Here is a 13,710-nt window from a genome sequence, read left to right on the forward strand (position 1 = left end):
TGTATAGTCCCTCTGAACTGACACTTGTAAGGCAGAGGGCATGAAAGAAAAGCTAGTTGATGTTCCCAACAGGCCATTAGCAGCACGGACACCTGCAGGGAGCTATGAGCTGCTTGCAAGAGTCAAGCATTAGTGGAAGCAGTGACCGAGTTCAAACTGATGCTTGTGAAAACAGCATCATGCGGACGAGATTATTTTAGTGTCAAAGAGGTATGTTTGAACTGACCAGTCCGGTTTCACTATCCAAACTAACAGACATGCAAAAAGCCACAAACATGACAAGTCCTGAACTTTAGAGTCAAATCCAGCATTTGGGTTTTGATTTTCCTCCCCATGTCAGGTAAAAAGCATCACAAATCAAACAAGTACAAACTGGCAGAGGGCTTGTTATAAAGACTAAATTATGTTTGGAGGGGAGTGTAACCTGAAAATCTTTTATTAATTTCTAAAAATGCACCTAACTACTTCAGAAATGAAAAAAAGTATAGAGATTCACTCAAAAAAATCCAAAGATCATAACATTAAAAACCCACTCCACATGTCAGCTAAAATTAAAAATTAGCCCTACCCGCATCAGGAAGAATCCAGGAAAATAAATGGAACTTTATAATGTGCTGTAAAGGACTGTAACTCCAGGTTCACTGGGGTGGCGGAAGGACAAAAATAGATTAGTTCCACAATGGAGATCCCCACACTGAAGAGGTCATACCACCAGCCCCTTCCTGCTTTCAGTGGAGGGGAGAGAGTGTGCCAGACTATTTGCCATTAGGAACACGTTCTAGCTGAGGCTCTGCAACTTGCTTAGTTTCCTGTGTATATGTTGGGGTAGAGGAGGGATGTCAAATCCTACAATAATAACAAAGTCAGGCATGTAATTCCAATCTGATAGAATAGCACATGGCATACTGCAACAAAAGGTGAACAACAGACTGTTTAAACAGGAGATGAATAATAGGTGCATAATAAAGATATGCAAAATGAATGAAGCAGAGAAGGTAGGTCAGATGCTCCTATTTACCTTCTCTCATAATAAAAGAGCAAAGGGATATTCAATTGAAAGAGATACCTTCCAGTGTAAAGCTGAAAGGAAGTACTTTAAAAAACCACACACGATGCACAATTAATCTATGGAACTCACTGCAGCAGGGTATAATTAAAGAGCTTAGCAGGATTAAAAACGATCAGCCATTTCAATAGATACTGAACATCCAGTTATGGCAACCGGATTTTTTTTTTTTTTTAAAGTTCCGAAGGGATATGAACCCTCTTGCTTCAGAGCATCAGACGTCTAAATGATTGGGATGAGGAGGAAACATCCTTTTCTAGAGAGTTACGTTAATCCACTGTTGTCCACTTTGGGGTTTCTTGTACCCTCCTCTAAAGCATCCAGTACTGATCACTCTTGCAGACAAGATACTGGACTATCTGGACCACTTATCTGATTCAGAATAGCAATTCCTATTGCCCTAATAATTTTAGAAAATATTAGAAGATGTTCTTAAGTGGCTACACAACAGTTTCAAGAAACTGGGAAACAGGCAAGTAGGACAAGAAATGACTCTCCATTCAATGTGATTTATTAGACACAGCAGAAACTTAATATTTTTGCTTCTTCTAACACCTTTCACTTGAAGATCCAAAGCCACTCTACAAATATTTAGTTCAAGTCCTTGTAACACACCTGTAGGGTATTATCCCCAATTTACTGATGAGGAAACCGTGACAGATGACAAGTGATTTACCCAAGGTCATGTAGCAAGTCAATGGCAGAGACCGGAACGGAACCCAAGAGCCTTGAACCCCAGCTTCCTCCACTAAAGTGCCAGAATCAGACCAAGAGCCCTCCTTTGGTGAGATGATTCTCACAACTGAACCCACTGCAGTTGAGACGTAAACCCATTTGATGTATGCCACCTCTCATCTTTTCTAGACTCAGAAAAAACAGGGACAAAAGATGAGGGTGGCATGTCAGATGTATTTACCAAACGACTAAAACACAGTAGGATTCTGTAAAGGAGGGGTGGTTGCAAAAAGGTCTTGGCATGGATACAAGGAAAGGATGACAAAGAAGAAAAAAAAACAGACTCCGAGGACTAGAGGAGAGCAAACAAAGTTCCCAGAGCTCTAATACCAGGATGACAGGGGCCATGTAAATTGATACATTACAGTAGATATTTTATTAGACCAATTATAAGAGAGTCTGAGGGGACTAGCAACTCACACTGCTGTGGAGCAACATATATAGCTCAATGAGCAAAGTGACCTAGAGAGCTCACTATCCCCTGGAAAGCAGAAATTCTAGCCAGATGAGAAGCAATTCTGGACCTGCCTCTTACCGATAGGCTGCTTTGCCTGAAGAACCACACCTGGGTGTGTTGGGATAGTCAAACTGAAGTAATCAGGACAGCCCAAAATTCTGTTAAACTGAAGTCTAGGATCCTTTTATTCTTCCCTTCTGTATGGAGGCTCTGTCTATACTACAAATTACTTCGGTATAATTTACGTCACTCCAGGGTGTGAATAATCCACACCCTGAGCGACGTAAATTACACCGAACTAAACGCTGGTGTGGACAGCGGAATGTCAGCAGGAGATAGCTTCTCCTGCCAACATAGCTACAGCCTCTTGGGGAGGCAGGAGTCAGGGCCATCCTTAGGCATATGCAGCATACACAGCTGCTTAGGCACCCGAAAATTTGGGGCACCCCTGGGTCTTAGTGTCCACACTTGTCCCAGCCTCTTCCTATCACTGTTCTAATCTGACCCTTCCTGCAGGCTCCCACCAAAGCTGGCTGCTGCAGGCTAGTTCTTAAAAGTGAAAAAGCCTTCCAGACCTATTAGCACAACATTGAAACTATTAAAGAGCAATTCAAGTGGTAATGGAGCCATTTAAAATGCATTTGCCAACCCCCAGGTATATACTCAAAAAGAAAAGGAGTACTTGTGGCACCTCAGAGACTAACCAATTTATTTGAGCATGAGCTTTCGTGAGCTACAGCTCACTTCATCGGATGCATACTGTGGAAACTACAGAAGACATTATATACACAGAGACCATGAAACAATACCTCCTCCCACCCCACTCTCCTGCTGGTGGGGTGGGAGGAGGTATTGTTTCATGGTCTCTGTGTATATAATGTCTTCTGTAGTTTCCACAGTATGCATCTGATGAAGTGAGCTGTAGCTCACGAAAGCTCATGCTCAAATAAATTGGTTAGTCTCTAAGGTGCCACAAGTACTCCTTTTCTTTTTGCGAATACAGACTAACACGGCTGTTACTCTGAAACAGGTATATACTGTCAGTTTCTGAATTTACTGACAAAACAGTTGTGAATTACTGTAATATTTATTCAGAACATGTTAGTCTACAGGACCTTAGTTTAAAATTTGCTTTAAAATATTTCATTAGTGTGTTGCTGAAGATTATAAAATCACATCTCTAAAAAAATCCTTGCATAGATTTTTAGATACACAATGTGAGTATTCATCTTTAGCCTTAAATGCTTGGATCTTCAGACATAGTTTTTAAAATAAATCCTTCAAAAGACCACTCTTATCTAAAATACGCATGCGAGCCCGGGCTGCCATCGGGCACAGGGGCATCAGTTTAATAATATTGCACAGGGCCCCATAAATCCTAAGGATGGTCCTGGCAGGAGTTAAACCAACAGAAGAACTCTCTCCCATCGGCTTAGAGGGGGGCAGATGTGCTGCTGTAATGTAGACATAGCCCTTAGATAGAGGTTTTTTTAGAACACAGTCCCCTGCCCACCCTAGTACCAAAAAACAAAGAGGACTGGGGGGGAGAGAGGGCTGGAGGAAAAAGCCTCCATTGTATTAGCCTGGCTGAGGTCTCATTTTGTGCCATTTTACAGCTTTCACTTTAAATAGCTAATTGTCACAAGCTCAGCAATATTTGTGTCGTAGCGCTGGAGCCAATTGCACTGCCTCCCCAGGCATCTGCCTCTCACCTGCACACGCGGGACAAACTCCTTTCTTGGGTGAAAGGCAGCTTTTAAAAAGCCTGCAGGAACCATTCCTGTCCTAAACTGCACACCATGCTCCCCCATCATTACCAGTCCGTGTTACAGTCCTCTCCAACCTCTAAATCCCCCTGGAATGAAGCCACCTGTACTCCAGCTGACAGAATAAAATAAGAGCTACACAAGGCCACAAGACCCATTAGAGCACAGTGATTGCTCAGCCACATGATAATGAGAAGCCAGGAGATATGAAGCAGGAATTCAAGGGAAAGGCATAATTTTTCCTTCTGCTTTGAGCAGAGATTGTCCATGGTTGCATTTCTTGAGGAGGGACCATGTAGAGGATGGTGAGAAATCCATCGCAGACAGATGTGTTCTCTTCCTCTCTCTCCTCTGCCACAACACATTCCTCCCATCCCTAACCCCACTTTCACTTTGCTCTCTGTGTGAAGAACTTGCATCCCAGGCCAAGGAAAGAGGCCAACTCCCTTCTGTCTAAAACTGGACTACAGATGCTTTTAGTGATCAATACGGAGGGAAATGCTAGATCCATGCAAAATGCAAGGAGATGTAAAAAGTGTTTCCCCCCTATTCACAGCTCAGTCAATGCACCTTAATCCTGCTTCACAGCACACCTCTTATTTGAGTCCTGGGGCCCCCATACACAGGTCTGTCTCAGTCTGGATGGGGCAGGCAGGCATAAATCTTTAAAATAAGACAGATTTTTAAAATATATTTTCATCAGCTGAAGCGATACATCCCCCACAGTTCCCTAATCAAGTCCCATCTGTCCTATGTCCTGTATGGAAAACACCCAGCTACCTGCCATGTTTGATACATTACTAAATGCTGGTCACACCCAATGAGAATCCTAAAGGGAGCGACACCAACAGACGAGCCCAAGTGTGTTGGATTTCAGTCAGGGGAGGAAGGACAGTAGATCTGTTGGCCGTGGGTGCAGTGTTCGTAGGAAACGCCACGCCAGGCACAGCGGCTGTGTAGCAAGGCGGAATACCAGGCTGCAGGGCCACCGTGCCTCACAGCTCATTACTTCTGCTCCTTTGCCTGCTTCCAGGAGGCCAGATTTAGGATTCAGTGGAGAAGACATATGCCGTCCCCCTCACCCACATCCCAACCGCGTCAGTCATGCTAGGACTTCAGGAAAAGAGAGCAGCAGGCAGAGTGTCTCTCTCAGCCGGGTGGCTTGTTGCTACAGCTGGAGAAGGAGCCAACAGGAAAAGGAGTAACAATATAAATGCTGCAGAGGTCTGGTTCCTCCACACCTTTGCCCTCTCAGGACACCTCTCAGTGTCATACTGTGACCTGCGAAAGACAACAGAGAAACCACAGCAACTGGGCAGCCCTCGCGGGCGCAGTGATGTAACTGAGTCAGCTTGCTGCCCCTAGGGCCAAGTCACGAGGAGAACCGCGGGGACTGCAGAGACGCCAACAGCTGACTGAGCTGTAAAGAGGAGGAGACATCACACACACAGCCCAGCATGAGAAGTGGGTGAAGACTGAGAGCAGCAAGAGGAAAGGTATTGGCTTTGATGCTTGTTGGCCAGGAGGAGCATGGCACAGAATACAGATTAAGTGCCAGTCTGCACAAGGTGAGCTAGGCTTACTTAGACTGGACTGGCTGGGCAGGAACAAAATCAATGAGTTGGGGGTATAGCTGGGTTAAGAAAGCGTGTGGGGGGGCCACCAAATTCTAGTTAGCCCTATTCCAACCCTGCTAAATTTCCAACTAAATCTGCCCAGTCTCCCAGAAAGGAGAGGTCACCAACACCCCCAGTCCCAGCTCTCTTTAGTATGAACTAGCCAGATACCCAGGGGCTTTGCATTGCAGATTCTACATTGGAGACAACTGTGCTCAGTTGCTTTTGGTTTTTAAAGTCAGAACCAAGACACAATCTTCAGAGTGCTCCTACAGCTCCACCACTTTCAGAGCAGAAAAAAATCAGGATGAAACGAGAGGATGAAGGCATGAAGAGTTCACATAGCTCCTTTGATGTAAGCCTTGGGATATGGCAGGGCCCTGATACAGCTAACCAAACCCCATACGTGATGGCCCCAGGTTCCTTTACAAGGCAAAGAATGCCTGCAATCGGCTGAATTCTGTAAGGAACTCCCTTCAATATGCCAAGGGGTCTTCTCAGTTGACCTAGCAGGACTTTTCCCATCTCTAACTTCTATGAACTGGGATTTAGTGTTGCAGCCTGCCCATTTTTCATAAATTCACAGCACCTGAAGATAAACGCCTCAAGGCGTTTAGGAGCACCTCAGGTTGTGGGCTTCAAGAAATACCAAGCAAAGCTGAGGGGCATAGAGCCGAACCCCAGATTCCCTATACACACAGAGGAACCCTCATCTTGCTGTGTATTGAGCTATAAAACAAAAAAAAACAATTTCCTGATTTTTATTAAATGTGGGAAGAAGTGAAACCTTCAAGCCCAAGTGACGTGACTTTAAAAATACCAAATCAGTCCAACAGTTAACGATTAAGTGTCTTGGCTTCATAGCACAAGGCACCTGTTCCAAGCAGGAGAGAACAAACACCACAATAGCTCAGTGTGAAAACACTGGCCAAAAGGAACAGTTAACAGGATGCATTAGCACAGCAAGAGGTCACTGTGCTGACAAGGAGTCAAACAGCAGCTATCTAAGGCAGGCTGCACTAGAATCCCACCTGACCTCAGAGCCAGATGGCTCTAGATCCCTCAGACCTGTTCAGAGAGCCTTCCCTGATCGCCAGGTCCCAAAGCCACCTTTTGTAACTAACAGGAACATATTGTTCAGTTACCATTTACCATGAACCACAACAGCACTAGGCGATCCAAAAGCCCAGACTATGCAGCTTCTAAACCCTTCCCATGCCCCTCTCCATACCCCACGTGTCCCACATCGATTCTTTTAGCATCTCTATTCTCTCTCTCACCAGCCTCTCTACTGCCAAAAAAAGCCGCTCAACCTAATGAGGAATTTAAAAATTTATAATTGAATGAAAGGAAAAATGGTTGGCTCCACTTCGGAGAAAATGAGAACAGTAACTCACTCAAGGCTCAGCAGCTCTTCTTGAACGGGTATGCTTTACTCCTGCGTGGGCTAAAGGAAACGGAGGACACACACATGTGCAAACAAGAACCCAAGAGGAGGAAACCTGGCTGCAAACCTCACGCCGTCCAGTAACTAGAAGCATTCCCCAACCACCCACCCACAAGGAGTCACTGCCCTGACTCACAGGGGGATTTTTCACATTAGCCAACAGAATCCTGGCATCTTGCAGAGCAGAGACTATTGCATTTCAGGTGAAAAAATTGCCACTGAGCAGAAGAAGAAACAGTTGATTGCCCCACATGACCTGCTAACTTTGCCAGCTTCCTCCTCTGGCTCCATTCCTGTAGGTGAGCCCCATACTACCCCCCTCAGGAAGGGAGCTCAGGGCAAATTTGAACATGCTTTCCCCAAAAGGCAGGATGGGATGCAACTGCTGTTTAGTGGTGTTTAAAAGGAAGGCAGAGAGAAGCAGCCAGTGTTTGTTAGCCCCAGATCTAAACCAGTTAGGCAGGCAACACATCTAGGATTTTCAGGGCAGGTCCTATCAGCTTCCCTGGGAGGAAGGGACAACTTTACAAAGCTAGTGCACTTCCGCTACAAAAAAAGTCACGAGCCACATTTTCCTGTATAATGACAGGTTTCAGAGTAACAGCCGTGTTAGTTTGTCTTTGCAAAAAGAAAAGGAGTACTTGTGGCACCTTAGAGACTAACCAATTTATTCAAAAGCTCATGCTCAAATAAATTGGTTAGTCTCTAAGGTGCCACAAGTACTCCTTTTCATTTTCCTGTAGGAAAGCAACTTGAAGTCCCAGTTGCCTATGAAAGCTTTGTCTCCTATTTGTCCCCTATCATCTACTTCTTAATGGGCAAGCAAGGTGAGAGAAGGCCAGTTGTCAAGGTCCAAAGTATTCCAACAACACATCCCTTCCCTCTCTCATAAATCACCAAGTGGAAGCCCTCATCCCAGGCAGAACCTGAACTCTGATCCCCCTTGTGACACGCCCAACCACCTGAGCAAGAGGGCCCAGGTTCAAGCTTAGGGGGTACTTGGCTCCACTCCGTCTGTAAAGAGCACTTAGGCCAAGTCACCTCTCAGAGTCTTCACCATCTGCCCCAACCTAGGAGACCCACATCCCTTCCCCTTCACAAAGAGGTTACTTTCCACCCCCATAACCCACTTGCAACCGGTTCTCTTCCACCCTGGCAGGCAGAAGGTGTCCCACTCCACACCCATGCAACAGCACAGCAGGCTTGGTCTTCCTTCATGCAGTCACCTAGCAGCCTCTTATTGACCTCTCCCCCTGACCAGATAGCCCTCATGTCTCCATGACACAGCTCCTCCAGTTAGCCACCTTCAAACTCTAGAAGCTGGCCAATTCACAAGATGTCCATCCCTAGCCCCAGCACAACATTAGACTGGCCTGCTGGAAAGAGTTTGCTAGTTCAGAAGTTTGCAGTGCCCCCAGTGTGCAGCTCTCCACTTTCTCCAAGAGCTAACTCCCCTCTTCCCTACCAGCAGCTTTCTGCTTCCATCACTATTTCAGATGCAGGAGTCATGCATCTACTCTAAACTCTTCTTCCACCCCATGGATCACTCTGCTCCTTCACCTAGCTCTCCTACTCCTGACTCAGGAGCCCCTGATATCCCCGCCCGCCCTGCCCTCCAATCACTGTCCCCTTCCCTATCCACCATCTTCTCCCCATTCATGAATGCTTAAAATAATTCAGGAATTAAATTGTTAAACTCCAGGTTAACATCCATAATCCTAAAGGGTTAAAAGCCTTCAGAGAGCTAGTGATTGCTCAGAGTTAGGAGAGGGAGACAAAATGATTTGGAAACCAGTCTATTTTCTGCATTTCTCTGCCCTTGTTACTTCAGCTTCTAGGGATGGTTTATATTAAAAACCAAGATCTACGTTCCTTAGGAGTCCATCTGCTCCTGCTATTTATATCCCCACCAGAGGTCAGAACCCTCTGTTTTACATGGTGACAACTGAGATGTCACAAATATGTCACAGACAGATGAACGTGACTTCTTGTGGGGGAATAAATACCAGGGAAGATGTACTTATATGAAAAAAAGATTTTGGTTATTTAAAACTGCTCCTTAGACATTAAGGAAATGAGGAAAGACGTACACAGAAAACAGAAGACAGCACTGTCCAAAGAGACTGATTTGCAAAGATTCCCCAGAAGACACCTTTGAACACTTTCCTCCAAAAATTTAAGCTTGTAAGGAGAGAGAGAAAAGCCTAGTCAAAGCAGTGTTTTCATGATCTCTGACAAGTAGAATATGTAACTGTTATATTCTTATTATATTATTTCCCAAAAATATCAATCCCAAGTTGTTTTTCTGAGGCTGAAATCCTCTAAAATGCCAAATTCTGCACATTCAGCTGTAGGGTGAATAAGCAGCAATGCTTTGCCATGCTACAGCACTTTTTGTCCCAGGATATCAATAGCACTTGACAAACGTTAACTGATTTGCACGCTCCTACGAGTTAAGTCACTATTATCCTCATTTTACAGATGGGAAGACTGAGACACAGAATTTACCCAAAGTCACAGGGCAGAGTCAGAAGGAGAACACCTATGTCCTTGCTTCTAGCCACATGCTCCTTAGCAGAGGACATCGCACCACCTGCTCCAACCACAAAGCTATGCTTATTCTGATACACCCATGGTGGGTAAGAGTGGATCAAATCTCTACCCACAGCAGCACCCCAGTTGTTATCCCACCCAGTTATTCTAAAAGCGGGGAGCATAGTGAGCTGATTACAGCATGGCACTCGGAGTCAGGCATTCTGGAGTCTGTTCCCAGCTCTATTTAAGATTCACTGAGACACCTTAGGCAAGGCATAATCTCTATGCCTGAGCTCCCTCCTTGTTAAATTGGGATACCACTGACCTAAACCTGACAGAGGCTTTAATTAAAGTTGGAAAACAACTCCGAGATCTTTTCTCTGAAAGGTGCTAGGAAAATGCCAAAACAAGGCAGCTCTTTCCGATTCGTCTAGTACAAAGGAAAAGACAACCTCATCACCCTCACCACAGGAAGCTCATCCCACTCCTTGTTCATTTCATGATCCATTTCAACATTTCCCTCTTTAATGCAGACCTCATGAACCTTGTCTGGCTGATTGCCTTTATGTTTATCTAGCACTGGCTTCCTCTCTTCCCTGCCACACAATTTTGCCCCCCTTTGGCATGAAAGCTCTCTTCTCTGTACTGGCATCTGGAACAGGCTTCCTATTTTCTGCACATAAATCAACTCCATGTCCTGCTTTCAGCCAAGATTTGAAATGCCTTTCCCCCTCGTCTATGCCTCTTGGTTTCTCTCCTCTTATAAGTCATATTACTGGAGTCTTAATTTATTCTCTTATGCTGTCTTTATACCATCGTTTCATATAATTTATACTATATACATTCTCTTCTCTTGTATTTTCTCCTTACTCAAGCATTTTGGGACACAGCATGCATGGGAGACACCACACAAGGGGCTTAATGAATTCTAGTACAGTCAACCCAGGATGAAGCCAATACTTAGTGATCTGGGTTCCAGACGACCGAGATAAAGCAAATACCTTACCCATCAGTTTCATCTTGGCGCTGTAACTCCCGAAGTACCTCTCATCGGTGGTGGGTGTGTGGCACTCATACTCGCCGGCGTCCCGATCCTGGAGCTCCGTGATGTGCAGCAGGGCAGAGTCCCCCTGTACCCTCTCTACGTAGATCTCTCCACTCCGCACACGCTGGGTGTAGATGGCGTAAGGGAAGGAGGGATCCATGGTGCTGATAATCTGCACTTCCCGCTCTGGGGCAGATGGCAGGTAAATGGACCACTGGAAATTCTGCTCTGAGGGACCCTGGTAGCCACTGACCTTGCACCAGATGGTGATGTGGGAGCCCTCAGTACGGTATAGAGGGCCTTCCTGAACGGTGACCTGACGCTGTGCCAAGGCCATGCCTGTAAAAAAGAGGAAGGGCAAAAAGTTAGTCCAAAAAAATTAAAAGGTAGTCCACAGACTTTGCTATTTAGCAAATTAATACTTCATACACACACACCCCCTTTCACTTAGATACCATTCAGTTCTCAAGACAGCCTTAGGGGATGGTTAAGTACCACCCTAACCTTGCAGGTGGGCACATATATGATGAGTGATTTGCCCAAGATCAAAAGGGGAGCCACGAGCTGAGCTGTGAACAGAATCCAGGTGTCCTGACAGCCAATCACTGGACAGCACTCTATGCCCCACCCCAGTTAGCAATTTTCTTATGCCTGCACCCTGTAAGTAACTATTGATATGAAAATTGTTTAAGAGTCTGAATCAAAATGCTTTGGGCTTTGTCACTGCAACCTCCTAGCTGCTTCACAGCTGCTGACCAAAAGTAAAGCATCTTAAGAGATCCGTTAAAAGAAGTTTTAGTTTGGACTAAGACCTTTTCCTGCAGTGCTAAGAACCCAGACACACGACTATTGTGTTAGCACAATAAGAAACCAGATCAGAAAGTGAAATGGATCACGCCAGGGTCACTGTCCAAGTTGGGTCAAAAACTAAAAACAACACTGGAGGTGAAAAGCTAGGATAATGATTTTTAAATTTTGGTTTTAAACATCTAAGGTGTTAACATAGGTGAGGGATATTTTTAGCATTGTTTTTATCTTGGCAGCGTCCTTTTAAAGAAGGGGAGGAGACATGGGGAGAAAAAAATAACAGCATTTAGCACAGTGATAGACACATACTGGGGCTAGTCACTCCTTGCTGCTTGGATCAAGATGGAGCATTGCATGGTGGGACATGTGATCTCTGCAGGCTGTTTAGAATAGAGAGGATGACTGCAATCTGCTGCATTTTATACCAATTATTTACGACCTGGCAGCCCCGGCATATGGATAGCACAGCCCACAACGGGCCGGTGTTCAGGAACCTCCAAATTACTGAAATCTGGTTTGTTTGCATCTACATCCAAGGTTCTGGAGTTTGGCGATCAAAGTGGGTACTCAGTTATTGAGTTACCAGCAGTATGTACACATTGCAAGGCCAATCGCCCTGGCTCCTGTTACTGTTTACTTGTGATCATAAAACAGCAATAAGCCGATTTAAAGCAGCCCAGCATAATCATGTTTGCCAATGTTATCCATTTTTAAAATAAAATATAATAATAATGCTGAATTCCAGAGGAGAATGTAATCTTTTCAAAAACTAACCACTGCAAGTGAAAGAGGTAGTTTGCCATCTGAGGATTATTGACTCAAGCCCTCCCCTCCCTGAGGACAGCAGAGTCCAGATATGAAGTTTTCCCAGCAGAAACCTTGGAACGAATCCAGAAGAGACTGTTCTTACCAGCTCTAAAACAAATTGTGAAAAATGGCTCAGCATATCCATCAGGCCATGCAGCTGAACAGATGGAGTGCAATGCAAACTATTAACTTGGGCTCAGCTCACTGCTGCTCCAAATTATGTTTCTTTTTCCTCTTTATGAAATAATGTGATTTAAGAGGAAGAAAGGAATATCTAGCACACTGGAAGCTGCGGGGCGGGAGCAGGGGTGGGTCAGGAAAAGCAGACACAAAGGCTCCTATGCTGCTAGTCATGCCAGTATCTCCATCCCAATGGTGCCAAGGCACAGGTTACACTGTTGCCAATGACGCCAATACCCCAATTCCCTGCCCTGTGGAGTCTATATTACATATTTTATTAAAGATTGCAACACCAAACAAAAGTCTTGCAGGAAAAAAATAGTTTGTGACCACGTAATTAAAAACGGTATCATAATGCATTATGCATACACACAACGGGAGAAAGCTAGCGTGGCACAGGCAGCCTAATTCTGGCACTTCCTAATTCGTTAGGAATGCATCACTTGATTATAAAAAGTTATTTCAATGCAATGCTTTTGTTTGTTCTGTTTGTTTTAAAGTGTAATTTCCTAGGTTGGTCAGTTTGTTTTAAACAAATTGAAAAACAAGTTCTATCACTCGTAAACCTTTTGACCCCCCCCCACATAGGTCATCAGCAAGACTGGGAACTTTAGATCCATAGCACAGACCTCTGCCACCTGAACTAGAGAAGTAACTGCTAGCAGTAGTAGGCCATTATCACCTGTGGACCAGCACTAAAGGAGAATGACAGTCTGTTGTCAGCAAGTATTTGTGAAACCCACTGGCATACAAATGTTGGGGCTCAGGAATCTTGGGTTCTATTCTAGGTTCTGAAGGGAAGGAGTCTTTACAAAAAACACTTCTTCCCAGGTCATCCTCTGTACCACAGTTGGCATCTTTCGTCCCTGTCCTCTAGTATCTCCCCAAGCCCCATCTGTCCTGATCTACCCCAGACCTCTTCTCCCTCCCCTCTTCTCTCCCGCTTGGTTCCTGTCTGCCACAAGCCTGTCCCATCCTCTCAACCCAGCCTCTTCTCTTACCCTCTGCCCCATCCCTCACCCATCTGGATTTCAGACAGATGGCTTCCCTTCCTCCTCCTCTACACGGCCACGGCATCACAGCAGAGTGAGGCATTGAGAGCCCAGGAGAAAGTTTCCCTTTTCTCAGTTCCAGTGCCCCACATCAGAGCAGCCCCCAGCTAACAAGAGCAGCAATTACAGATAAAGTCCTGTTGAGTATGATCCTGTCTGGAGCTGAACAAGTGCTGTGCTGATGGAGAATGCTCAGA

The 13,710-nt window shown here is 45.1% G+C and overlaps 1 protein-coding gene across 1 annotated transcript in view; it reads right to left on the minus strand.

Annotated features, from left to right (window-relative positions):
- IGSF3 (immunoglobulin superfamily member 3) overlaps window positions 1-11,004 on the minus strand; it is a 110,288-nt gene extending 99,284 nt beyond the window's left edge. Inside the window, exon 1 of the mRNA XM_077807286.1 lies at window positions 10,629-11,004. Within this exon, the coding sequence (XP_077663412.1) occupies window positions 10,629-11,004 (376 nt within the window). The remainder of the gene's footprint in view (window positions 1-10,628) is intronic.
- Window positions 11,005-13,710: the final 2,706 nt, after the last annotated feature.

Source organism: Eretmochelys imbricata, chromosome 1, assembly GCF_965152235.1.
Source record: "Eretmochelys imbricata isolate rEreImb1 chromosome 1, rEreImb1.hap1, whole genome shotgun sequence".
Lineage (NCBI taxonomy): Eukaryota > Metazoa > Chordata > Testudines > Cheloniidae > Eretmochelys > Eretmochelys imbricata.